General features: G+C 41.9%; 1 protein-coding gene across 1 annotated transcript; it reads right to left on the minus strand.

Moving 5' to 3' along the window:
* Positions 1–2,166: 2,166 nt before the first annotated feature.
* Positions 2,167–26,700, minus strand: MDM1 (Mdm1 nuclear protein). Its single transcript, XM_053405273.1, has 15 exons — positions 26,508–26,700; positions 25,649–25,763; positions 24,659–25,020; positions 24,141–24,275; positions 23,159–23,338; positions 22,016–22,137; positions 21,196–21,295; positions 19,404–19,442; positions 18,871–19,046; positions 15,517–15,780; positions 12,741–12,883; positions 12,449–12,579; positions 10,486–10,735; positions 7,330–7,398; positions 2,167–3,957 (listed from the first exon to the last, which is right to left on the minus strand). Exons 1-15 carry the CDS (start codon positions 26,523–26,525, stop codon positions 3,842–3,844), a joined length of 2,220 nt encoding a protein of 739 aa, XP_053261248.1. The 5' UTR covers positions 26,526–26,700; the 3' UTR covers positions 2,167–3,841.
* Between the last annotated feature and the right edge of the window lie 545 nt (positions 26,701–27,245).

Here is a 27,245-nt window from a genome sequence, read left to right on the forward strand (position 1 = left end):
GTGGGTTAGGAGTTGTTTAAGATTGGGTGGCTGTCTGTACGCAATGAAAGGTCTTCCTCCCAGAGCTTGAGAAAGAGAACTATCATTGTCCAGGAGAGGTTGTAGATCTCTGATGATGCGTTGTACTGTTTTAACTTGGGTACCTCAGGTTACATACGTTTCAGGATACATACGCTTCAGGTGACAGACTCCACTAACCCAGAAATAGTGCTTCAGGTTAAGAACTTTGCTTCAGGATGAGAACAGAAATTGTGCTCCGGCAGCACAGCGGCAGTAGGAGGCCCCCGTTAGCTAAAGTGGGGCTTCAGGTTAAGAACAGTTTCAGGTTAAGAACGGACCTCCGGAACGAATTAAGTACTTAACCTGAGGTACCACTGTAGAAGCAAGTACGAACAGGAAGAAAAAAGTAAATGCTAATATGTGAAGTGTTCTCATTTTTACCGGGGTGATTCATGGACCACATTGCTCCAGTGGTCATATCAAAGTCTATTCTATACCTCATGCAATGCATTTCGCTTATGACAATCAAGCAGATTTCATGCTGTTGTACCATGCCATTTAATGACCTACTTATTCAACTATTGAGAAAAGCCGCTTCAGTTGTAGTGACATTTCTGTACTTACTTCCTGCTTTATTTTGGCATCTTATTCACTGAACTTGGTCCACATAATGAAGCTGAACACACAGTAGCACACAACAAAACAAAGCCAGTTAAAATTCAGAGATCTTGTCCTCTTGGGTGGTATAAATCTGTGAAGAAAGAGGCTTCGTTGTTTGGAGGCAGTGAAGCCAAGTCCCCAAAAGACAAAGGTGTTGTGTGTTATTTATTCAAATGTATTTAATCACCCAAAAATTGGAAAAAGTCACTTAAATGAACCAAGACCCTATACACACACACCATCTGTTAGGAAGAAACACTCTATATAGCCTGTTTTATGAGAGTCTTTTAATTTCAAATGCTTCTATATACAGGTGGGCAATCTCTAGGGCACTACAGTAGCCTCCATGGATACTCCTTTCAAGAAAGAGAAATAGTTCTTCCATAATGGAATCTCTGCAAAGATAAAGTGAAACATTTGGATGGATTCCTATTTTCTTATTTTCCCAAGGAAGTGGTTTCATGTGCATAGTGTCAGGGCTGGAGTCCTGCAACAAAGGAAGCAGATCTCCGTTGTCAGCGAAGTTAACTCTTTATTCAAGAAAACAAGCCTACAACTCAGCCCAGTGGTGTCAGCAGCTCTTCCTGGTAGGTCCTGCCCAGTTGCAAGGTGAAAGATCCCAGCCTAAGGCTCCTCCTCTCCCCGATGTTTCCCAGTCTCAAATTGCTTTTTCTGTGCAGTAATGTGCTAACTCAGAGGCCCCAGTACTAAGTTTTCACTCTAGTAAAATTTGAAACCTATTCTCAATCATAGCTGCAGCAACCCTTATGGCAACCCCATAGCTCCACACCCAGTGTAACCAAACCAGTCACACTCCCCTAAATCTGCCTCTACTGTTGGCAGCCTTCTTTATGGTCCAGCTCTCACTTCCATACATCACTACTGGGAAAACCATGGCTTTAACTATACGGACCTTTGTTGGCAACACGAATAGGTACAGTCAATTAAAAGTTGGTTTTATTCCAGAAAAAAACATGCCACTTGTCCAGAGCTCTCTGCCCCCGTCACTTATGGCTACCCTGATGATGACTCAACTAAATCCTCAGCGTTGTTCCTTTACCTCCGGAAACAACGTGTGAAAATGCATCTCTTCCATGACTTCTGTGATGTCCATTTCCGCTTTTCTTGTACCCCTCCTCTCCTGCGTTCCTGCATGCTGAGAGGCTTGGAAACTGTCGCAGACAAGCTATTGTCTGATAACTCCTGTGTTTCTCTGGGCTGTGAACTCCCCCCCGTACTTCCCTCTGGTCATCCTAACAATTCTCCCTTCATGCCCTGGGCTGCTGTCCAAGTCTGGCAGCTGCTGTTGCTCATTTGCTGGCTCCAGCCTGACAATGTAGCTCTTTTTAGAGAAAATACTAATTTAAATATTATGGCATGGATTTTGAGAGGTACCTTTCACAATTAGTGTGGAAATAAAACAGAATTATGGGTAAAAGCATGCAAAAGTGAAATCTCCAGTTATAACAGGGTTATTTCTAATTAAGGACCTGACGTACACAAATATACAACTTGATTTTTATTTTAAAACACATAAAAAGCAATTTTTTTAATCATAAAAATCTAACATTAAAAATAATAATGAAAGTTCTATCACTTCTTTATAAACAGTGCTGTTGAATGTTAAAATGCTGTGGGCTAATCTGTGAAAGAATAAACCCATTTTAGCTTTAAAAATCTTTCTACGATGCCAATAATTCTGAAACAGCACAGCAAGACAACATTGCATTGTCATCAAGTTCAGTTCTTTCCAATCCCTGAGTCTTGAGAAGAATCCACTGTGGTGATCGAAATACAACATTTAAAACTCAATATGGCTAACAGTGATCACGTGTACAAACCTGAAAATTATCTTGACAGAGAAACACAACTGTGATTTAAATACAACTAGGGCCAAACTAGGCATTATTCTATTCACACAATTAGCAATGATATGAATCATTTTAAAAAGTAAGTTGCAGGTGTGGGAGCCCTGATCCGGACTGGGACATTGGTGTGGGGCAGCACAGCTTTAACTCTTTGTCCCCAATGACAATCCCAATCCAATTGAGAGGCCTGTTTAAAATTTACTTTTAAACAACTACTCAAACAACCACTAGTTGAATGGGCGGCAACAAGTCTTTGTCTGGCTCATAGACTGCCAATAACATTTCCTTCTGTGAAATGTTGAAGAACGCTTCGGTTCAGATACTGCTCATGGGCTTCATTACCTGGAGTATTATGGACTGAGATTTAGCTTTGTCTTTATGATAAAAATGCTAACAGGTGAAGGGGAGTGACACTGAAATGTATATTGAGGACAGAACCAAAGTAACAGGATGCTGTGGTGTTGGGTCATGAGAGTAACTTTTGTGGTTGTCTCTTACTTGGTACTCTCATAATGAAAACTGACTCAGGTTGGCATTGCCAAGGCAGCCACAGAAGCTACATTGATTCCTGCTGGAACCTGCACAGACATGACCAAATCAAAAATCATGTTGGGTCCATAATAGCTTTGGGTAAATGCCAAGACTGCATTGGAGCATAAAAATCAGTGCTGATGAATCTGACACGAGGAATCTGATTTATTTATATGAATATGCTGGGTGGGATTAAAGGATTTTGGGGCTCAGTGAGTGCCAGAAGAGATGAAGAAAAGCTGAGATCAGGAATCAATGCTGGCAACCTACACCTGGGTTCATCCTTCATGTTATTTACTCTTACTTCACTGGGAATACTTGACAATCTCCTCTTTGTGATGGATGATGAAGATGAACACATTGTAGCATGACAACACTTCTCTGCTATAATGCCATTTGAACAAAACTGACACTGCTCTAGCTAAAAACATTTGTGACCAAATGAGGTAGAGCTCAAATCTAAGACAGGTTGTGCATTCCCAGAACCCATGCCAGCAGGAACCTTGCCTGTGACCTCTAGATGTTGCTAGACTCTAAGCTCTCATCAGTCCCAGTCAGGGCGGCCAATGACCAGAGTGGAGCTGTCACGCAAAAACTCCCAAAGGATCACAGGTCATCTATCCCTGTCCCATCCAAGATAAAGGGATGTGAATATCCAGCATTTCCTATATGGGACCCTTTTACCAAAGTGGTAAGTGCAAACAACCAGAATTCAGCCTCAAATAATTTCCACAAATTGGTGTTAAAATACCAAAACTATTCAGGAGTATAGCTGAAGGCAATCACATTTTGCCCCAGAAGTTCTCCTTTCTCCTCTGCGCTCGTTCTAGAACCTGAGATGCCAGTGAACTAGAAGCAGCAGATCGAGCAGATAGCTGGGACAATCGGTCATCATCATCTGTAAACATAACAAAGGGGGGGGGGAACCAATCAGAGCCATGGTAACAAGCAAAATATGCTTAGGGGCTTGCTAAAATGGACATTGTCCTCTTTAGCAGCTGTAAGGTTAACACAAACTTACCAACAAACATATAATTATTTGGGAGTTAGGAGTATATATGGATAGTGAAGCCAGATTTAGATTGGTTTTTAAAATTATGACGCAAGGCATACCTTCAAAGCTTCCTGAACTGTATGGTACTTTAAAAATCAACAACACAATTATACTTTTTAAGAGCAACCTATTAATATTGAAACTAGAGGTGCTGTGTTTTATTTCTGAAAGGACCAAAAGCATAAATGAACACATGTGATTCCAATGTATGCTTTCTTGTACTGGTGCAAACTCAGTCCAGTGGAAATACCATTTTACTTTCATTGACAGTTAACATGGGCCACACTTTTGACCGTACTGCGTGGGGTGAACTTAGCTGTAAGAAGATACAGATGTAGCAACAGCACACACAAGGGGATTGAAGCTACGGAAAACTCTACGGTGGAAAATATTGCTTGCACCCCAGTTCCAGGAAATCAAAGCATGAGCCAAGAGGCATGCCACAGCATCTTCTGCAACACTGCAAAGAATTCTGAGGTACACTCTTGATTCATGCATCGCTTCCAATGTGCACTCTGAGTAGCCTCTGGCTACCATGTAACTTATGCGCTGCACATAAGGAGAGCAAAGCAATCCTGCTGCATGGAGCATGAACTGATAGATGGACATACTTACCCATGAACCATACGTTGCTCAAATCCACACAAAATTAAGAGTTTCTACCAAGTCACTATTTTTGTAATACAACATCGTCAAGAGTCTTGCCTGCCATAATCGCAAGAGACCAAACCGGAAAGCTCTTGAAAGAGCAGCTGCCTGGTTTGTCTTTATATGCTAGTTTTGTGGTACTAAGTTGCACTGTTTCTGAAAGAGCTTGCCTGAGAAATGTTCAAAAACACTGTATGCAAGAAAAATTACAGACTACCTCCATCACTAGAGTTCCTTTCCTGAAACTACCATTAAAGAGGTGCCAAGACTCAGCACCTAAGCATTGCACGGTAAATGTGTGCATTTAAAATTAGATAAAATTTCAGATACTAGTTTTTCTGCTGCTAATCGTTTGTTTTCAGTTGCAGAGCGACTGTTTGGCAACGATCTGTCATCTCAAGAAGTGTGATGAGACTGCAGGGCATTGCTGAAGACCTGGTTGACTTTAGAGGCTTTCTGTAAACATTTATAGTTGCTTTGCTGAGCAATCTGCACAGCCCACACACTTTTCAGTCTTAGCTATTACTGAAAGCTGCTAAAAGGGCCAAGTATCAGGTGGACCTTACTCAGAAGGTGCAGCATTTTCTATGATATTTGCATATGCAGCCCTTAATTCTGAGCAAGTACTTCCAAGCATCTCCCGTCTCAATCTGTGCAATGGGGCATTGCAAGCTAAACAATTCCTCTTTAATGGCAAGTGTTAGAGATGATTCACACATTAATTCAGAGGTGCAAAAACCAATGAACACAGATTTTTCCGCCTCGGGGTTGTTGTTTTTGTGTGTGTGCAAGTCATGACCCTACACCAAAAGCTGCCACGCTACAGAGATGGAAAGAAAACTGTGAGTATTTCTTTTTATGTGGTTGTGAGGGCCGTTTGTCACCAACAGTTCCCCATTTGAAACCTATGTAGCATCGTTATTTTGTACAGGTTTCACTGTCTCAGAAATAATTGTGTGATTTAGCCTGTGGTCTCCTCTTTTTATCCACTTTTTGTTTGCCTGCAATTGATATACAGTGGTACCTCGGGTTACATACACTTCAGGTTACATACGCTTCAGGTTACACACTCCACTAACCTAGAAATAGTACCTCGGGTTAAGAACTTTGCTTCAGGATGAGAACAGAAATTGTGCAGCGGTGGCACGGCGGCAGCAGGAGGCCCCATTAGCTAATGTGGTGCTTCAGGTTAAGAACAGTTTCAGGTTAAGTACGGACCTCTGGAACGAATTAAGTTCTTAACCTGAGGTACCACTGTATATCAATTGCAGGCAAAAGAGCCTTAAGAATTTCAGTGGAGACCTGAATGACCCTACTCTCTCCTTGTCCTAGGCCCTTGATGGTAGTTAGCATCATAATTCCAGTCAAACACTCCCTTGATCTTATTTGCAGTTCAAATCTAAAAGGTGCATTTAGGGAGGTCGTAGAGTTTGAAAATATTTGATCAAATATGTGCTTTGTCGTCCCAAGAGAACAATGCAATGAAGAAGAATGGTTAGAGGCAAAACAGAAACCAAATCTAAGATGCTATGCACAGACAAGGGATGGTAAGGCTGCTACAGGTAGCAGACATGGTGCTAAGTTTTGTAGTCTTCAAGTTCCAATGGAGTTAATAAATCAGGGCATACTAAAATTCTTTCCCCACGTACTTATGATCTTGGAATGGTATAGCTACAGAGGTCTACACAACAGCTTTATTCAGATGTAACACTTAACTGTGGTGAATACTGAATACTGTGCATTGAAACAAGCCAACTTCAAACCATACTTAATGAAGCTGGCTTGTTTCTACTGATTAAGGTTAACCTCAGTTTAGGGTCTGTATGGCATGTTTCTGACCTCCTCCACCATGAGGAGAGTTCACAAAGCTAAGGCTCACTCAGGACTGCTCTTGTAGCTCTCAACCACAGCTAACACTACATCCAAACATAGTGGGAAGACATACAGTGGAACCTTGATTGTCGAACACTTTGGAAGTTGAATGTTTCAGCTTTAGAACGCCAACAACCCGGAAGTGAATGCTTCTGTTTTCAAACACACCTCAGAAGTCAAACAGCTTCTGAGGCGCGTTTCTCCATTTTTTCAATGGATTTTGCCTACCAGTAATTGCACCTCAGTTGCTGAACATTTCAGAAGTCGAACGCTCTTCCGGAACAGATTATGTTCGACAACCAAGGTTCCACTGAACTAAGCCATGGGATTCTATAATCGTCACAAACAGAACAGTTCACTGCATAACACATGCATATACATTCTCATATTCATACACGTGTGTGTGTGTGTGTGTGTGTGTGAGAGAGAGAGAGAGAGAGAGAGAGAGAGAGAGAGAGAGAGAGACTGGTTATATATTTATACACACTTTTTAAGTTTCCATTAGCATGAATTAGTATGAAATATCTATTTTTACAACAGCTTTAATAGTTCCTACTGAGGAAAAAAAAAGGAGGGGAAACTGAAATACTGTACAGAATTATGTGTTGTTATTATTAATGACTACATTAATAATAAATGCCTAAAAAATATTAACGGCTCTAGTTATATTTAACATGGATAAAAGAGGGGAAATACCTTCATCATTATAGTTTCTCTCCTGAAGTGGTAATTGCATCCAGCTCCTTTTAGGGCTTGCAACACCGCCTAAAAAGAAACAGCACACAACATTGCATTTCTCCAGTCCACAAATACTTTACCTCCTCATGGGAAAGCCAATATACTATATTTTTCTGTGTATAAGACGACGCTTTAAAAAATGCTAAAAAAAAAAGGCACAAATTGGGTGTCATCTTATACATGGATCGTGAATGCAGAGGGGGAATGTGTGATTAGTGGCAGCAGCAGGCAAGAGATTGGCAGCAGCGATTGGGCGGATGATTGGTGGCTGCGGCAAGGCCTGCTGGCGATTGGCTGTGGCTGCGGCAACTGGGCAGGCAACTGGTGGCTGTGGAGAGGCGGGCAAGCGATGGCGGCTGCGGCAAGTGGGTGGGTGGGCTGTTGGTGGCGGCGAGCGGGCAGACAGTTGGCGGCTGTGGAGAGGTATGCTGTGGCAAGTGATTGGCACTGGCAGGCAGGCGGGTGAGCAATTGGCAGAAGTGAACTCCCCCCCCCCCAAAAAAAAAGCTAAACAACTTAATTTCATAATTTTGGGTTTAAAAAAATAGGGGTCGTCTTATACATGGGGGCGTCTTATACACAGAAAAATACGGCACTAATGTACAGTCAACGTTCTTCAACAATGTTGGTCCACAAAGCATTCCCCCAACATATTAACTCCTTCAGATTAGTGTTGAGATGTAAAGAAAAATATCCATATTGTACATAAAATCATAGAATCATAGACATATGGAGTTGGTAGGGGTCATGTAGTCCAACTGTATTCTCTCAGTGTGAACTGTTTGAAAAGAAAGCTGCTACAGCAGTCTACTGAATCTCATAATCTATATTCATCCACGATTTGTCACTGCCTCCATTTCAATCCTATTTGTTTTAGTTAGCAAGTATCCCTGTAGCTACCCTTCCAACATCTCTTTTTTACGACAACAGGCCTATTTGGTTGTTTCAAAAGTTTTTTAAGATGATCCAGTCATTTTTATGATTATTTTGCATTGTTTTATTGTATTTGTATAGGTCGAGGTGGTGCAAATTGAGTGGTGAGTGTGCATAACAGCCAGCCATCATCTGCATTCATCAGGCTTCAAGAATCAACTGTACACATTTCCAAGTAAATATACATAATCTCCAACAGGCCTTGGGGAATACGGGTCTCTCAACCAAATCTTTTCTACTTCCTGCTCAATATGCACATTCTCCACTCAGTATGCATAGTCTTCAAGAAACATGCTGTCAGAGGCTCAGGAGCAGAAGCACAGGGGAGAGAGCAAATAGAGAGCGGAGGAGAGGAATCCGAGGGGAGCGTAGGGGAATATGACAGTGACCCGAGAGATTCCATGAGCTTCTCCAGCGAATCAGAAGATTCCCAGAAGGAGGCGCCTGTGGTAAGGGCAAGGGGGGTCCCAGGGGGGACGCTCCAGAAACAGGGGGCCAGTGGGGACTCCCAAGGGAGCAGCGGAGGATCAGGACCAGTTCCCCCACCAGAGCACAGTGGGGGGGAAGAGTCACATGAGTCAGGACCAGCCTCTCCTCCAGCGGGGAGAGAAGATGAGTCAGGGATAACCACGCCCCCATCGGAAAGTGGGGAAACGGAGGGAAGGCCAGGTCCAGCTAGCCTCCCCGAAGGAGGGAGCAGTGACACAAGTGTAACGGTCAGAAGGAAAGTGGGAGGCTGCGCGCGCGCGCCAAGTTCAAATGTGCAGGAGCGCGGGACAGCAGAAGACCCGGATTGGGAGCCAGGTCCAAAAGCCCGAAGGAGGGAGGGGGAAGAGTCAGGGGACTCAGCGTCAGAGGAGTCTAGGAAGGGTGAGACTCCGACTAGCAGGCGGACCCAGAGAAGGAAGGAACAGAGGAAGAGGTGGAGTAAGGCTAGAATCTTAAACTGGTGTCGGGGGGAGGAGATTCAGATGGAGCTTCGGCGGTCTAAGGTACAGACGTAGCGTTGCACGCTGCGCGTGTGGAAGTAAAACTGAACTTCAATAAAGACTTTTATACTAAAGAAAGAAGCAGCGTTGGTCTTGTGTGAGCTGGGACCTTGGGCAGCGCTGACACATGCCTTTTTCTTTCTTTCTCTAGTTCAGAAGTGTGAAATCTGCACCCCTCGGACTGCTTCTGGCCCACTGCCTAATCCTTTGTGGCCCCCAACATACCCTCCTACTGATCAGTCAAGCAGAAGAGGAAGGGATAGGCCTCCAGGTAAAGATCAATTATTTTTCTGCAGCTCAGCCTCCTTTCACCTCTCAGCTGTTCCCTAGTCACATGAGCAGCAAAAGCGAGGATCGCAGGAAGAGGAAAGCTGTGAGCCACCCCTGTTCTTCCCACAATCCTGAATATAATAGCAACCATGGGGTCAATCATCATCAGAACTGTAGACGAGGGAAGAGTTAACCAGCTGAGGGTTACCCAGCAGGGAAAAGAGGGCTGGAACAGAAAGAGCGTGAACTATCTGTGGTCCCACCCCACTGCTGGCAGATCATCTCCAAGAGAATTCAGGTCCTGCTGGGGAAAAGGCTGCATGCTCCTGCTTCTATTCATATAGTCTTTTCAAGGCTCTAGGAACAGATGCTGGCAAGTCAGAAACACAGGCTACATGCGTAGTCCAAACCCTGGCCAGGGGGCATCACAGCCTAACAGCATAGTAGGGCCAGGGATGCATTTGCAGCCCTGCTGCTCAAACCAGATGGGGCAAAAGCTGGGAGGGGCCAGGCAAATCCCTGTGCCAGGCTTGAGCCCAAATTGGGCCCAATGCCATCAAGTGGTGTGTTGAGCATGCATGACAGCCAGTTGTTATGCACATTAGCCGTTCAGCTTGCATTACTCTCAACATATACACTGCTTTAATATTTTATATCAGTGGATGGTATATAAATAAGTTGAGAAACATATTTAATAGAAAGTTTCTGCATGCTTAAGGGAGCTGTCTACTTTTGGCTGTTTCAGTTTTTCAGTGTGGGGTCACATTGCAGAGTAATAGGAGATACTTGGGTATTTTTCAATGTACAGATTCACAGAAATGAAGAGTTTCTATTGCTGCTCCTGCCAAGACCCAGAAGCTCTTATTTAAAGCCATTCTACCTATCTAAAAAAGGTGCAAAATTGTGTAGAAAGTAAGCCAACCGTTATGCTGAAACTCAGGATCCCTAAGCATTCCTTGAATGCGGCACGATGGACTCCAATAGGGCAGAGAAGCATCCTTGGCTGATTTCAAGCCAGGAACTTTTGTTGTCTGCCCTGAATATGCTGAAGCTGGAGAGCTTCTTGCACCAGACGAATCTCGGCTGCACCATTGATCTTTCCTCAGAGGCAAAGGATCCACAGTTTTCAGCCCAGCAGCTGGGGAAGGACTCAGTGGCCTATCCTCTTCATCCTGAAAATACAGAGTTGAAAAAAGACCCTGTCACATTGTGAAAAACTGTGCCAATGCTGTTCACAGGAAATGAACAAGAATGTCCTTTTCCACTTAGTTAGCTATGTCTGGCTGAAGACATTGAAGTTACTTTAAATGAATGTCACATTTAACTGATCACTTCTGCACACACTAGTCCCTCAAACTAGTTTCATGAGTGCATAAATGCAGGTTAATAGCTGTGTACGGAGGAGTTTTGGGCCAGTGAAAATAGAGGGGGGAAAGAGCTGAAGGGACTGCTTTTGAGATCATCTAGTTAGTCATTTTTAGAGGGACGCGGGTGGCGCTGTGGGTTAAACCACAGTGCCTAGGACTTGCCGATCAGAAGGTCGGCGGTTCGAATCCCCACGACGGGGTGAGCTCCTGTTGCTCGGTCCCTGCTCCTGCCAACCTAGCAGTTCAAAAGCACGTCAAAGTGCAAGTAGATAAATACCGTATTTTTCGCTCTATAACACGCACCTGACCATAACACGCACGTAGTTTTTAGAGGAGGAAAATCCGTAGGCATGCCACCCGTAGGCATTTCCTCCATAACACGCACAGACATTTCCCCTTACTTTTTAGGAGGAAAAAAGTGAGTGTTATGGTGCAAAAAATACGGTAGGTACCACTCCGGTGGGAAGGTAAACGGCGTTTTCATGCGCTGCTCTGGCCACATGGCTTAGTCATGCTGGCCACATGACCCGGAAGCTGTACGCTGGCTCCCTCGGCCAATAAAGCGAGATGAGCGCCGCATCCCCAGAGTCAGTCACAACTGGACCTAATGGTCAGGGGTCCCTTTACCTTTACCTTTACTTAGTCATTTTAGAAATGATCAAAGATTGAATCGCATAAGTGGAGGTAGGAGCCTCATTCCAAGCATCCATCTCCAACCATCAAGTGATAGGGGTGGTTTACTATGACTTAATTTCACCAGAGGGAGGTACCAGTGGTGAATTAGTTTCAGATAGGCTTGCTTCACTGAGGCTGAGCTTGCCCTGTTTAGCACATAAACTTTGGAAACTGCATTCAATAGCATCTAATACAAATCTCAGACTGGCCCATTCCTGCAGATAATGTATCACTGGCACTCATTTTCAAAGGCTGTCAATTAATGGTCTAGGGAATGCCATTTGCCTTGCATAGCTACAGGCCTGTAGAACTGTTAGTCAATGGTTTTTTAGGATCAGGAACAGCGTCATAAGCTGATTTGGGGGATTTGGGGGCCTCGGGGGCTCCCTCTCAAATAGATCCCCCTCTTTTGAGTTACCAGCCTCCTCCAACATATGAAATTGGTTATAATGTCCCAGGCAGGTAGACCCTGGGTGATCTAGGAAAGGGTGTAGTAGAGATGGCTGGGAAGCCAAGGACCCCTGACTCCTCTTCCACACCTCAAGCATAGTGGAAAGAAAAGGGTTCTCCAAATCTCAGCGCGTCTGATAGGAAGTGCTTTCAGTCTAAAGCCTGCAGTAAAACACTCCATCAGGGGTTAGTGCATGTCTGTGCAATGTTTAGCAACTGGAATACATAGTCTGTTATTTCCCCCATTACTTCCATGACATTTGTTTGATAAAACTGTAACTGCTTCACGGTCTTCAACAGATAACACTAATTTGTCATTTTTATTCAGTAAACGTGAAAACAAAGAAAATGAAAGCAAATGGTAATTCTAAGCAAATTTTAAGCAAAACGTACCACCCTGTTAGATTTTCTTTTCAAGTCTTCCCTTGAGATTTGACTTGCCAAGGCATGCTTTTCTGAAGACCCCTGCCTCACATGCAGCGAGGATGAAGACTTCACTTTTGGAGGAGATACTAAAACAGCACCTCGTACAGGAATAAAAGAACACACTATTGTTAATGATGAATTTCTAGAAATAAATTGCTTTGCATTCTTTTTATATTTAAGGTGTGTGTGTGTGTGTCTATATATCTATATGTCTCTGTCTCTATACTGTATCTATATCTATGAATCATTAAATTGTTACCAGCAGTTGGTGTTGTAAGGTCATGATGGGTTCTTTGGGCTCCACCAAGTGCCCTTAGCTGTGGAGTAGGAAGCCGGCCACCCTCTTGTGAGGATACCAAAGAAGACTCTGCCATATCACCTGGAGAATTCATGTTTTCTTCTCTGAAAAATATGACAAAACATACAAATATACACATGGTAAAAAATGTATCCTCTAATTTGTTGGTGGCCATAATTAATAAATTGAAAAGTCTTATTTTGTTCTATGTCTTATATAGGCCATGAACAAGAGAGAATGGAAACCACAAGAGATCCTTCAAAATATACAGTTATATCTTCATTTATTCTAGGTAGACTGCTTACAAATTTTACACGTTCAGTCCAATAGACAGAATCATTCTTTTTATCCAATCTAAATTATTAATGGCTGTCTTACACCCATTATTCACTGGCCTCACAGATATCTAAATTACCGCCCAGTCAGTCTGACATCAATACCAGGGAAGATTCTGGAGTAGATCATTAAGCAAACAGTCTGTGAGCACCTAGAAAGGAATGCTGTGATCACCAATAGTCAGCATGGATTTCTGAAAAATAAGTCATGTCAGACTAACCTGATCTCATTTTTTGACAGAATTACAAGCCTGGTAGATGAAGGGAACGCAGTGGATGTAGCCTACCTTGATTTCAGCAAAGCATTTGACAAGGTGCCCCATGATATTCTTGTAAAAGAGCTGGTAAAATGCGGTCTTGACTATGCTACCACTCAGTGGATTTGTAACTGGCTGACTGACCGAACCCAAAGGGTGCTCATCAATGGTTCCTCTTCATCCTGGAGAAGAGTGACTAGTGGGGTGCCACAGGGTTCTGTCTTGGGCCCGGTCTTATTCAACATCTTTATCAACGACTTGGATGATGGACTCAAGGGCATCCTGATCAAATTTGCAGATGACACCAAACTGGGAGGGGTGGCTAACACCCCAGAAGACAGGATCACACTTCAAAACGACCTTGACAGATTAGAGAACTGGGCCAAAACAAACAAGATGAATTTTAACAGGGAGAAATGTAAAGTATTGCACTTGGGCAAAAAAAAATGAGAGGCACAAATACAAGATGGGTGACACCTGGCTTGAGAGCACTACATGTGAAAAGGATCTAGGAGTCTTGGTTGACCACAAACTTGACATGAGCCAACAGTGTGACGCAGCAGCTAAGAAAGCCAATACAATTCGGGGCTGCATCAATAGGAGTATAGCATCTAGATCAAGGGAAGTAATAGTGCCACTGTATTCTGCTCTGGTCAGACCTCACCTGGAGTACTGTGTCCAGTTCTGGGCACCACAGTTCAAGAAGGACACTGACAAACTGGAACGTGTCCAGAGGAGGGCAACCAAAATGGTCAAAGGCCTGGAAATGATGCCTTATGAGGAACGGCTAAGGGAGCTGGGCATGTTTAGCCTGGAGAAGAGGAGGTTAAGGGGTGATATGATAGCCATGTTCAAATATATAAAAGGATGTCACATAGAGGAGGGAGAAAGGTTGTTTTCTGCTGCTCCAGAGAAGCGGACACGGAGCAATGGATCCAAACTACAAGAAAGAAGATTCCACCTAAACATTAGGAAGAACTTCCTGACAGTAAGAGCTGTTCGACAGTGGAATTTGCTGCCAAGGAGTGTGGTGGAGTCTCCTTCTTTGGAGGTCTTTAAGCAGAGGCTTGACAACCATATGTCAGGAGTGCTCTGATGGTGTTTCCTGCTTGGCAGGGGGTTGGACTCGATGGCCCTTGTGGTCTCTTCCAACTCTATGATTCTATGATTCTATGATATCCAAAAAGCCTCCTCCCTTTCACCATTATGGCCCCCATAGTGTTATCTTTAGTGCAACTTCAACCCCCAGTAATACTGGTTTTCTACCTAGTTTTCCTGTTCTTCTCTATCTTAAGAAAGTGTCCTGTCTTAGTATCACCACAAAACAGTCATTATGCTCCGAGTTATATTTGTATACCAAAACTGGTCTGGGACCATAATAAATTTCATTTCATTTCGTATTTGTACACCAGCAAATGAAGTTGGATCTACCTTGTCAACTTTTCCCATTTGTGATCTTTATCAATATCAAAGAGTGAACACATACTTTTTTAAAAAAAAAAATGATGTTTTCATATTTAATATGCTTTGAAGAATGTCACCAGCTGTATCTCTAAGCCATTATCTCATGATTCTCATGTTACCAAGTCATGCGTTGTCAGCCATTTTCCAGCTGCTTCCCATAAGGAGGGAAAAAAACTAATATGAAAGTAATTTTCAGCATGGTTTTTAGAGCAATTCCCAATTCGCAATATGAGTAAAATAATCCATGTGTGTATGGCAGCAGGGGGTTAATCATTCTTTCTTGATACAACTTCAAAACATGGTATGGCATTACATGAACAAGCCTTGTACTCATGTGCTCCCACCACAATGTCCCCTGGCGTACTATGCTTAATTAGCTCATCACTGCATCCAAACAGGAAAACCATGGTTTATTGCAAGTCGTGCAATTCAGGATTAGCAACAAGTGGCAACCAACAGTTTCTGAATGAATAGTGATGCTTGAAATGTCTCCTGTGGCTAATTAGTAAGACCAAAAAAAAACCTAGTTCAAACTGAAATAGTAATTTCTAACCTCATTCATGTACATCGATTTGATTTCTCCATTACATAGTGAAACTGTCACTGCCCTACTTAACAGACATTGCGTGTAATTGTCATAACTGAATGACGTTGGTTTGAAACATAATTTTAGATACTTACACTTGCTGGGCGTCTGTATTGGCATCCTTATCGTTTTCTTCCAGTTCTTCGATCTCTTCCGGTTCCGGCTTATGTTTCGCCCCCTCTTCTTCTTCTAATGCTGGTGACTGATTTTCCAGTTGCTCATCATTGCCTGGTTTGTCCCAAACCAAACGCTGTTTGACTGGAACAGTGGCAGCGTCTGACATGCCTAATTTCCCAGTGTTGTTCAGCTGGAACTGTTTTGGCAATTCAGGATGTGGCAAGAGCTTTCTCTCACGGACGCTGTATAAAGAGGAAGCAAGCAGTGCAGTGAATTCAGGATGTTCCCTTAGGTATTCAGAAATATACTGATCGGACTCAAACATATGATTAAAAGCAAAACTATCATATAAACTCTGATAAGTTTTATACTTCATACCAACATACACGTAGTTCAGCTTGTAAGGAATCCGCTAGGGTTTTAAACTTGTAAACTAAAGCCTTTGCAGCCAGTATTCAAAAAATTGCATAACCAGTTCTGTAAGATCAAAGGTGCTCTGGGTGGCTTCAGGTCACACGAAAAACGCTTGAAACTGAGATAACTTTCAAGGCAAGTTTGAAAAATGGCACTGAGGATTATTGGTTAAATAAAAAAGCCAAAAGCTCATTGGACATGCCTGAGCCTAAAGTAAGTCTTTGAATTCCAACTCCTGTGTATGTACTGTAATGCAGAATTTTAAACTTAGACATAGAAGAGTTGGATATGACTGCGGCTTCCTACTGAACCTCCTAATGAATAGGGCCAGAAGGGAAGTCTTCCCCAACCTGGTGCCTTTTCAGATGTTTTCAGCTAGAATTCCCATAATGTTGTTGTTGCTGTTTAGTCGTTTAGTCGTGTCCGACTCTTTGTGACCCCATGGACCAGAGCACGCCAGGCACTCCTGTCTTCCACTGCCTCCCGCAGTTTGGTCAAACTCATGCTGGTAGCTTCAAGAACACTGTCCAACCAGCAAAGACACTCATCATGTCTTTGCTGGCTGAAAGACTGGGTCAAGTTAGTGAACAATGAATTGCTAGATCTGGAGGGTTTCGACAACAGGTTCGGTTGGCACACCTACTTGTGGCACGGAAAAAGGAAAGTACATAAGGGATTCGAAAACCACATCTTTCGAGGCCCACTAATTGAAATATGGGAAAGGTACAAAAACCTGTTGGAGCCTAAAGTTCCACACTGGTTATCACCTCTTGAAGTGTTAAGTGTGAAAAAGATTAATATGAGAAGTAACTGGGTAACATACAGCCAATTATTAATTAAAGAAGGTGGGAAATGGAGATTGAAACCTTATGGGCAGGTTAAAGAACTAGTATTTGATTGGCTACAGTATTTCCAAATAAATGCAATGTTTAAAAAAGACAACAAAGAAAGAGGATATGTGGATAAAGACTCTAAATTTCAGACGGAAATTATAGACAATGATGTGAAAACTTTATCTAAAATGTATAAGATGTTGTTAGATTGGAATTTAGTAGATGAGGAAGTCAAGTCCGTTATGATTCACTGGGCTAGAGATGTGGGCCATAGTATACAATTTGAAGATTGGGAAAAACTGTGGAAAGATGGATTAAACTTTACAGCATGTACGACAATAAAAGAAAATGTCATGAAGATGTTTTATAGGTGGTATATAACACCTATAAAATTATCGAAAATGTACAAGGTTTGTAATAAGTGCTGGAAATGCAAAGACAAGGAAGGCTCCTTTTACCACATGTGGTGGGAGTGTAGAAAAGTGAAAGAATTCTGGGAAAAAATATATATTGAACTCAAGAAGATCCTAAAATATACGTTTTTAAAGAAACCAGAAATCTTCCTATTGGGGATACTAGGGAACGAGATACAAAAGAAGGATTGTAAATTTGTGTACTACGCGGTTACAGCAGCAAGGGTAACGCTAGCCCAGAAGTGGAAACAGCAGGAAATACCAACGGTGGATGAGTGGAGAGCAAAATTATTAGACTACGCGGAGTTGGATAAATTGACAGGAAAGATTAGATATTTAAGAGACCAAAAGTTCATTAAGGATTGGGGAAAATATGTAGATTACCTGGAATATATAAGTGAGGGACAAACAACGTTAAGGGGATTTAAAGAAGCATTGTGAAAGACGAAGAGTTATTGACTAAAGGGAATAGAAGAGAGAGATATATATATTGTCAATATAAGCTAGGAAATGCGTAATCTTAATTATTACCACGAATGATTTACGGACAAGCTGAAGGAAGTCTTATAAGAGATGGAAATGTGAAATATCTGATGTGAAACATGTAACGTGTACTATTTTTTTTTCTTCTTTTCTTTTTATTTTCTTCTTATTTTTTGTTTATCTTTTATTTGTAAATCAATAAAAATTAAATATATATAAGAACACTGTCCAACCATCTCGTCCTCTGTCGTCCCCTTCTCCTTGTGCCCTCCATCTTTCCCAACATCAGGGTCTTTTCCAGGGAGTCTTCTCTTCTCATGAGGTGGCCAAAGTACTGGAGCCTCAGCTTCAGGACCTGTCCTTCCAGTGAGCACTCAGGGCTGATTTCCTTCAGAATGGATATGTTTGATCTTCTTGCAGTCCATGGGACTCTCAAGAGTCTCCTCCAGCACCATAATTCAAAAGCATCAATTCTTCGGTGATCAGCCTTCTTTATGGTCCAGCTCTCACTTCCATAATACTTCCCATAATACCTGAATATTAACCATGCTGGATTGGGTTAATAGGAGCTGACACCCAACAACAACTGGAGGGCACTATAGGATCACTCAGTTACTGGATTCATTTCCCCTCTTACCCCCATGTAGCATGTTCTTGGAAGCACAGATGTACAGCCTGCAAAAACCGGTCTTCACACACATACTTCCAACATGATCTAGAGATGCTGAGCACTTGAAATCAATTTTACATAGGCTACAGTCACGTAACAAATTTTCATGGAAGTATTTGTCATTAAAATCAAAGGGTTCTACTTCTGAATAAATGTTTAGGGTTGTGCTGCTAATAAAATAGCTATGCAATAAAGCCCACTGAACTTGATTTCACTTCTTGATTTAAAAAGTTTTCTGCCACAAAAAAATATTAATACACACACACACACACACAAACATTCATATGTTTCATAACTAACATTGTGGAAATGAAAAAAGGGAGAATTTCATGCCAAGAATGGCCATTTTAGCACGTTTTTTCTAGAGCAGTCCTAAATGAATTCAAGATCACTGCACAAAGCGATATAATTGGAATATTAGAGGCTGTAACCACAAATTGCACTCATTTAGTGAAATGAATATTCCATTTCTTAAACTATCATATTCCGGGTCGGCTTATTCCACACAGAATCCCTTACCCTGCAAGATCTAGAGCTCTGACATTGTTGCTAATGATTTCTTCAGCACTGGAATTCGAGGACAAATCCCAAAGCCTGTTGTTATCTGACAGAATCTGATTTAAATGATCTCTGGAAAAGTGGGTTCCCTGGACCCTTCGCCTGTAGGCCTCTGCTTTCTCCCGAAGTTCTTTCACCTGGGTATGAAGATTTCACAAAGTTGGATTTTTTTATTGTGGTCTGTAACATTTGTTTAAAACTATTAATTCATTTAATAGTCACAACTGACAGCACAGAGCAGCGTGTCACAGAATACATGTACATGACCAGCGGCAGCACCAACAAGGAGCAGCATATATAAGAGTGCAGATACAGTTTTTAAAGTAAGCAAGTGTTACAAGCGGCCAAGCCCAAGCACAGCTGTTAAATAAATTATGCAGCAAGCACAAAAAGCCTACCAGCTATACATTTGCTTAATGCCACATTGTATTTCATTTTGAATGTTCAGAAATGTTATAATTGCTCCAAGCAGGAAGAACTTAGATGCAACCAACCTCCATATACCACATGGTATTTAGGGTGTTTTGAGAACCCTAAAGAAAGTAACACAGAAATAAAATAGCATTTATTTACTTATTTGATTATGTTACAGTAAATGAGATTCAATCTCACATGAAAAACGATCCCTTTCCATCTGTTGGGATTGTGGTGTTATCCTGCCTCCTACAGTTCACTTTACAAAGAATGTGATCTACTCTCCTTATGACTTGTTTTGAATGGCATTCTTAATAAACATCCCTATTTAAAACTATGCGTTATCAGTAACCAATCTGACACTTGCAGGATTAAATATTTGCATGTGTATTTCATGTAGTTAATGTTAGCCATGAATATACAGAATTATACAGAGCCCTAATTTTTACTTGTGTATCATAATTTCTGCAACAACACCTCTACAATATCAAAGCATTCAAATTGTTAGCATTATGTTAATAGTTAGAAACAGTAAAAACATAGGGTTTTATGTTTTATGAGAGAAAACCCACTGATATTAACGCCTAACTTAGGTCTATTAATTATTATGGGTCTACTCCAAGTAGGATTTAGTTGGCTACAACCCATAGCTTTTACTTACAGCCACTGTACAGTCATGTTTATTATTATAAACCACTTCACAAAATCCAAGGAACGGAAAATCTTAGTATATTAACATATTCACCAAGCTAAGCAAGCTTCAAAATGCTTTTAAAATTACCTTTATATATTTCAGGGAATAGGATTGCTGGTATTTGCAGCACAATCTGACTAGATAGCAAAGATCAATGAGAAACTCACTCTGTGCTTAATTTAACACACACTGAGATCTCCAAATATCAAGAAATTTGAGAGCTTTCTGACATCTGTCTGTAAAGTTTCAGTACTCTTTTACTAAACACATTTTAAAGATCCATTTTTCTGCATGCAAAAATTGATTGAAAAGCAAAAAACTGTAGCAGAAGAGATGCATGCATGGTCAGAGCAACTGGGCACCTTGGGAGGAGATGGGAATGGATATTGAGAATGCCTGTGGTGAATTATGAAGAAACACAAAGAACACCTAAGTTTCACTATCCCAGCAGGTCATAGGCTCCAGAAATCCCTACTGTGATTATGAATTGCCCTGTATTAATATTTCAGAAGTCTAATTTGAGGTGAATTTATACCAAAAGTAAACATACACTTTTCAAAACACATTAGCAATTGCCTTCAGGCAACAGCTCCCTTGGAAAGGCTTTATAACTATATTTTCACGCTGTCACTCAGTAATTTGCAAAGAGTCTCTTTGGGGCCTGAAGCCCAGTGTTAGAGGGTGGAGAAAATTAAACAATGAAGCCCCACCTGAACTATTCATTTAAAGCAATACTGTACCACTTTAAACAAAAGGACACTATACCTGGCAGTGCAAAATGATAGTCAGGAACCTATGGGTTGTATCCAAGCAAGTCACTGTGCAAGCAAAACAACTTCCATGAGTGCAACAGGATTCCCCTTTCTCTCCTCCCCCACCCACCCCAAATATGCTGTGGGGTCCCTCCCAAGCCTCTCGAGCAGTTTTGGGAGTAGGGCAGGGGATACATGGGGAGAGGAGAGGGAGGGGAAGTTCCACTGAACTTGTGGAAGCAGCTTCCCTTGCAAAATGATTTAGTTGGATTCAGCCCTAAACCATTGCCATAGGTAATGAGAAACCCCATCTCACTGATGCTGTTGCACAAGTTCTCCTCCTGGAGAAATTCAGTGAAATGGTTCCCACCACCACCAATTTCTCTGCTCACAAGTAAGATGGAAATACTCAAAGTGACAACTCACCTGATCAGGTTTGTTTCCCCTGATACGTAGCCAGGCTCCATCTTTGTACATATACTGTGCTGGAGACAAGAAATTTGATCTGTATTCTGTGTTCATTTTCCTGGGAAAAGCAAGTTCACAGGGTGGGGAGAGAGATTTATTATTTTACAGTTATCTGATAAACTTTGTCATTGCTCCCTCCCCTTTAAATCTTTCATCCTAATACTAAAGAGAGAGAAAATGTTGTATGATATAGCTCCAGGCAAAACACTGGGAAATAAACATTACCTGTAGGAGAAGCGAGCTATTAGCAGCAGTTCATTTGTAAAAAGAGGCACACTCTGTCTCAAGTCCACCTTGAAGATATGGGGGGATTGGCTTCGCTCAGCATAACAAAAACCACTCAGCACATTCTAAGATGCACTGCTCTTTTATTATATTGTTTCATGTATTGAATTTGGTTCCTAAGATGAGCTGTTGTTACCTCTGGCTTAGTTCAGCCATGACCAAGATGGTTCAGGGCATAGTCAGCCACTAATGTCCTCTGTGTATCTGCAAATCTCTCACTTAGTTTAGTTTAGAGCTATTGAACTGCATCCTATTAAAATTATGATATCCTATTTAGCCACAATTTGGAGATAAATCTTTAGCTTCCTCCTACAAGATGCTAGATTAAATTAATTGGGCAAAAGATTCCTGCACTGCAGGGGTTTTGACTAGATGACCCTCATGATCCCTTCCAACTCTACAATTCTGATTTTAAAAGGTGCCACAAGACACTGTTGGTTTGCTGCACCAGACTAATGTGACTCCCCCTCTAAAACTGTCATATAATACTTACTTAATATTTCTATGTAATCCAAGTAACCTATGTTCTTGTTTATGTTGTTTCAGCTTTGTTTCCGATTTGCTTTGCTTTGATTGATCTTCTGCAGTCTTCAAAAATGTTTCCTTTTCCTTTTTCTGAAGCAAAAATTTCAGAAGCACATTATTAATTTTTCCAGAGGCCTCTACAAACTACATTTCTATCAGACATTATCTTAAGTCTGGACACTTCTCAATGTACCAGCAGTTTCAGGAAAATTTGAAATGTGAAAATGTTCAGATATCTTTAATTGAGGAAGAATGTTTAGTTGACATATTTTATAAACGGTAGTATCTCTCCAGGGTTTCAGACAGGGATATTTCCCAGCGTGACTTGAAGGCGCCAGAGATTGGACCTGGAACCATCAACACGCAAAGCCGTTGCTTTTACTCCTGAACTTTGGCCCATTACCATATGAGAAGCATCAAAATGAAATGAAATAAGAAGTAATATCAACCCCAGTGTTTTGTTTTGTTTTGTTTTAATAAAGTTCAGTTTTAGAGACTTACTTTTTTAAAAAAATATTTTTTTACTATGGAATTAAATTTAAAAATACAAGCAGCAAAAAGGAAGAACACACATAACAATACATGATAACTAATTAGGAAGAAAGTGAAATTCACTTTAGGATATCATGGGTAAACCTCTGGAATAATTAGGAGAATACAGCCTAAGGGGGAGCTTATTAAGAGACTTTGCATGTGTAAGTTATGCAGCCAAAACACAGGGGGCGAAACAGTATGTATCTGTACTTTACTGGAGCGTGATTAGAAGCTTGAACAGCTTCCACACAGTAGATAAATGAAAATCATAGTGCCATTACATCCTCCTTAACATTCGGGTTCCATGCTTCTTGTACTCGCTCAGTAACTTTGCACAGAAACATGGCATCCCAAATATTATCAATCCACTGCTAAAGGTTCAATAAAAAGATAAAATGCAACACTTTATAATTAAAAATTCCTTATCATTATTTTCTTTAAATACTTCTTTCCCCATATAATCAGAGTCACAAGCTGAGAATCTAATGTGAGCCTGATAATCTTCATATATACAACGTATTAACTTCAAAAGTTATTTGAAATCGTTTAAAATTACTTAAATATGAATCTGTAATACCTTTTCTCCAGATGAAATTTCTACAGGTTCAGATACAGGGCATTCTTTCTCCTCCAAACAGCATCTCTGTTTCAGTTCTTTCACAAGGGGTGAAGCTTTGAAACTCCTTTCATATTCAGTTTCAGGAATAATGACAGGAGACTTATATGGAGGGATGGATTTACTTGAACTGTGAATAAACTTTGGTTCAGAAAATATGTTAATTTGTTGATTTCTAAAGCTAAATTAACAGTGCAATCCTAACCACCGTTACTCAGAAGCAACTCCACTGAGTTAAAGAGGGCTTATATCCAGGTAAGGGGGCTAGGACTGCAGCCTAGATCTTGCACTGAAACCAGCGAGATTTAATAGTGCTTAAGTCTCCTAGATCACTCAACAAGGTTATAATGAATTGAGAGGTCTAAACTTCTCAGTTGTTATGGCCCTGATCCAGCTAAGTAAACACAACTCATGCTCTCCAATGATAACTGCTTACCTGTGGGATTCTACCTAGTAAAATACTGTACATAAGAGTGGTGCAACAATAAAACTGCTAGCACATTTGCAAAGAGAAGAAGGGTCTAGTATGGTTTCAAACTTGATGGGGGTGGTTTGTTGAGATTCCTGCATTGCAGGGGGTGGACTAAATGACTCTTGGGGTTCCTTCCAACTCTACAATTCTATGATTCTATGAAACAGATTCCTCATATACTATTCATGTAACATTTTATGCACCATGGTTTGGTGTATCAAGGCAACAATCCTATGCACGTTTAACTGGGAGCAAGCTCAACTGAATACAGTGGAACTTATTTCCAAATAAACCTGAATATAATAGCAATGAAAGTACATCAATATTATTTTATGAAAACCTAACTCCTATACAAACCTAAGTTTGGAGAAATCCCCAGTGAATTCAGTGAGGCTTACATTTAAGAAAACTTCCAGGTACAGGATGATACTTTACAATAAGAACCCTACTTTTTATATGCTTGAAAGTTACCTGGTCTGCTGCAAGCACTGGAGACAACTTTTGAGGAGTTTTCCAAATAAATTGCCGTTGATACTCAGAGCTTCTAGGGAAGCTGCTTGACCATGGAATATTCAGGCCTGCTTTCCTCTGCAAAACTCTGTTAAACTGTCAACAAGTTTTGGCAATGAACTCAGGGAAAATATACGGTAACTTCCTTTCCTCTAACAGTGTTTGAACCTTAAATGAACTGTTTAAAATTAGTGTAAATATTTTCTTGGATAAAGATGAAGGCAATGTCATACCATCATATTGTATAAACATCTCTGAAACATATACATTTCAAAGACAAATCTTGCTTCCATTCATATCAATGACAAAATGTGCTTCAACAGTACCATAACCAAACCCCTTAATGTGTTATAATTATGACAGACCTACAATTTTTAAAAGAGCAATTTTTAAACATTTCGCACAGAAATTCACTTCAACTGCTGCTCTTATGTCTTACCTTCTAACATCAAAGCAAAAAGAAATTTCAGTAGTCTCACCTCACCATCTTTTTCTCCCAATTCCTTTTTGGTGGATAGTGGTTTTTTGTTTATATGTCCTATTGTTTTGGGTGGTGACATCTTGCTTTCTGCAAGAGCTATAGTTGATTCAGATCTAGAACTTGCGGGGCTGGAATGCACCTTTTCAGGAAGCCTGGGTGCATCAGGTGTTTTAATATTTTCCTGATTTACATCATCTTTGCTGTCTTTTGTGCGCAACTCCAATGGCCGGTGGATTTCATATTCTGATGACGTATCTTTCTCCGAATTATTGTCCCCAATCCATTCAAAGGACTTTGAAATCTGTGTGTTGTGATAAGGCACTCTTCTCTTAGAAATAAAACTGGGTTCTCTTGCAATTCCTGCAAAACAGGAAACGTCAAATCTGTGCATTTTGAAAATCCTACACAGGTATCCACTTCTCAAAGCATTATGTTATTTCTAAGCAGCAGTTAGAAAAAGGAGAGAAAGGGAAATGCAAATGGACGTCATAAATAAGTACCAGTTTTATTTAGAAGATCCTGCAAAAACACCTACGTGATTTTTTTGTAGTGGTTGAAACCATCTGGCACACAACTGGTGGTGACAGGATCAAAGCCAAAAGTGAGCAGGGCATCCGTATCTCTCCCTCTGCTACCCACTTCCGACCCCCCCCTTGCTACCCACATAAAACTGGGCTCAAGGCAACAGGTTGCCCAGCCTTGCAATACATAAATAGGTGCATCCAACCATGTCTCCCTGCTACAGAAGGCATCATCATTTATGTCCATTCTCCCATAGTCACTGAATTTAAACATGCAACTTTGTGCCTCCATATTTTCTGGGGAAAGGTTTTGTTTTGTTTTTTGTTCTCTTCTTAGAAAATAATACTGCTGTCATGCAGGATGTCAGGGGGGGTTATCTCTATACTATGGTAAACTTTATAAAATCAACACACACAAAGCAGTAATTATACAGCCATAGAAGGACAGAAGGCCTAATTTGGCTTACCGAGCTCATCCGATCGAAGTCCAGCCCATCGGCATTTTTGCTCAGGTGCAGAGCTACAAAGCCTAGACTGAGGCGATTTCCTCCATTTGAAGTTCCTCTTGTACTCACTCAATCCCTACAGCAAGACAAAAATGTGGAAACCACTGATTTGATGCCATACTATTTCAACAGCTTCCATCGAACCTAACTCTACTGCAAAGATTCCTGTGAGTACACTTGCACTCTCTTTATGAGATCTTTTTTCTTGAGGGACAGGACATATTGGGGGTCATCTGCATGGGAGTTTAATACATATCCGAACCTATTTGTGTCTCATGTTGTTGTTGTTGTTGTTTTCGCAAGCTCTGCAACCTTTAAGTTTTAAGCATTGCATCACCGGCATGAAACCCCCAGGTAAAAGTTTCCCTATCAATGAACCCACCTCCACGCCAGGCAGAAATGAATTTCCACCGGGCACACAACCACGGAAGATGCCAGAGCCGTGAATGCGAGATGAGCGGCGGCCCTAAAGGTTTTCCATGCCAACCCAGCCCAGCTGGTGCCCACATACTAACCCATTCAGAGCTCCAGTGGGAGCGGACTCACTCCCACCCCTGTGCTCACTCGGGGGCACCCCTCCTGCATGCTCCAACCCCAGGCTGGGGTTAGGGCAGGTATAAGGCTTTGAGTAACAGCCGGGAGCAGCAGGAGGAGAAGGAGGAGCCTGGTTGCCCGCCTGCAGGATGGAACCCCACGGGGGCCACAAACGGCCCTTAAAACTGACGGGAGGGCACAATAGGGGCAGAAGCCCTTGGGGGCAAATGGATAAAAGCCCCCGATAGACGAAAAGGTGGCGGCCCCAGAAACAGCCGCGTCTCACCTTCCAGCGCACAGGCATGGCTTTAAAACGGAGCAGAGGACGGAGCTGGGCGGCTGAGGCGCTCCGGGACGGTTACGGGGCGGGGTGACAACGGGGGCAGAGGGAGGACGCGGCCGCTTGTAAACACGGCCGTCGCCTTGACGAAGCGCCGCGGCCTGGCCCACCAGGCCCGCTCGGCGCCTGCGCGAGGAGCCGACCAATCACAGCGCCCGGCTTGGCTGGCCTACATCATCTCCCCGCTTGAAGATGCTCTCGGAGGGATGGTCTCTGCTGCGCCTGGTCCTGCAGCTGCTGCTGCCTCCGCGCACGAAGAAGGACCAAAGTTGCCCCGAGAGAGGAAGCGGGCGCTGGTGTCTCCGCGCGCAGTTGCCCGTGCATCTTGGCAAGAGAGGGGAGGAGTAGTTGTTGCTCTTCTTCGTCGCTCGCGCTGCGGGGTTGCTTGAAAACCCCTCTGCGCTTCTTGCCGGAGTGGGGGGTGTTGTGTAACTATCGTATCTAGAGAGGATGCATTTTGTAACTAGATCGGTTTTGGGGTCTGGACATTTGTCTCCTTCCTTTCCACCTTTTCCTGTGATGGAAGTCGAGCTGAAAAGAACTTGCGGGTGAAAGACAGCAGAATTAAAGACAAAATCCTAGCAATAAAACGGGTCCTTGCGAGGTAGGTTAGGGTTAGGATGTATTTTGAATTTTACACACACACACACACACACACACACACCCTAAATGAAGGGTGCTAAA

This window comes from Podarcis raffonei, chromosome 10, assembly GCF_027172205.1.
Source record: "Podarcis raffonei isolate rPodRaf1 chromosome 10, rPodRaf1.pri, whole genome shotgun sequence".
Classification (NCBI taxonomy): Eukaryota; Metazoa; Chordata; class Lepidosauria; order Squamata; family Lacertidae; genus Podarcis; species Podarcis raffonei.

Coding starts and splice junctions, on each gene's coding strand:
- MDM1 (XM_053405273.1), bottom strand. Junction 22,138..23,158: donor AAATTTCATCTGGAGAAAAG/GTATTACAGATT, acceptor TTTTTGCTTCAG/AAAAAGGAAAAGGAAACATT. Junction 10,736..12,448: donor AAAGAAAATCTAACAGGGTG/GTACGTTTTGCT, acceptor CTGTATTTTCAG/GATGAAGAGGATAGGCCACT.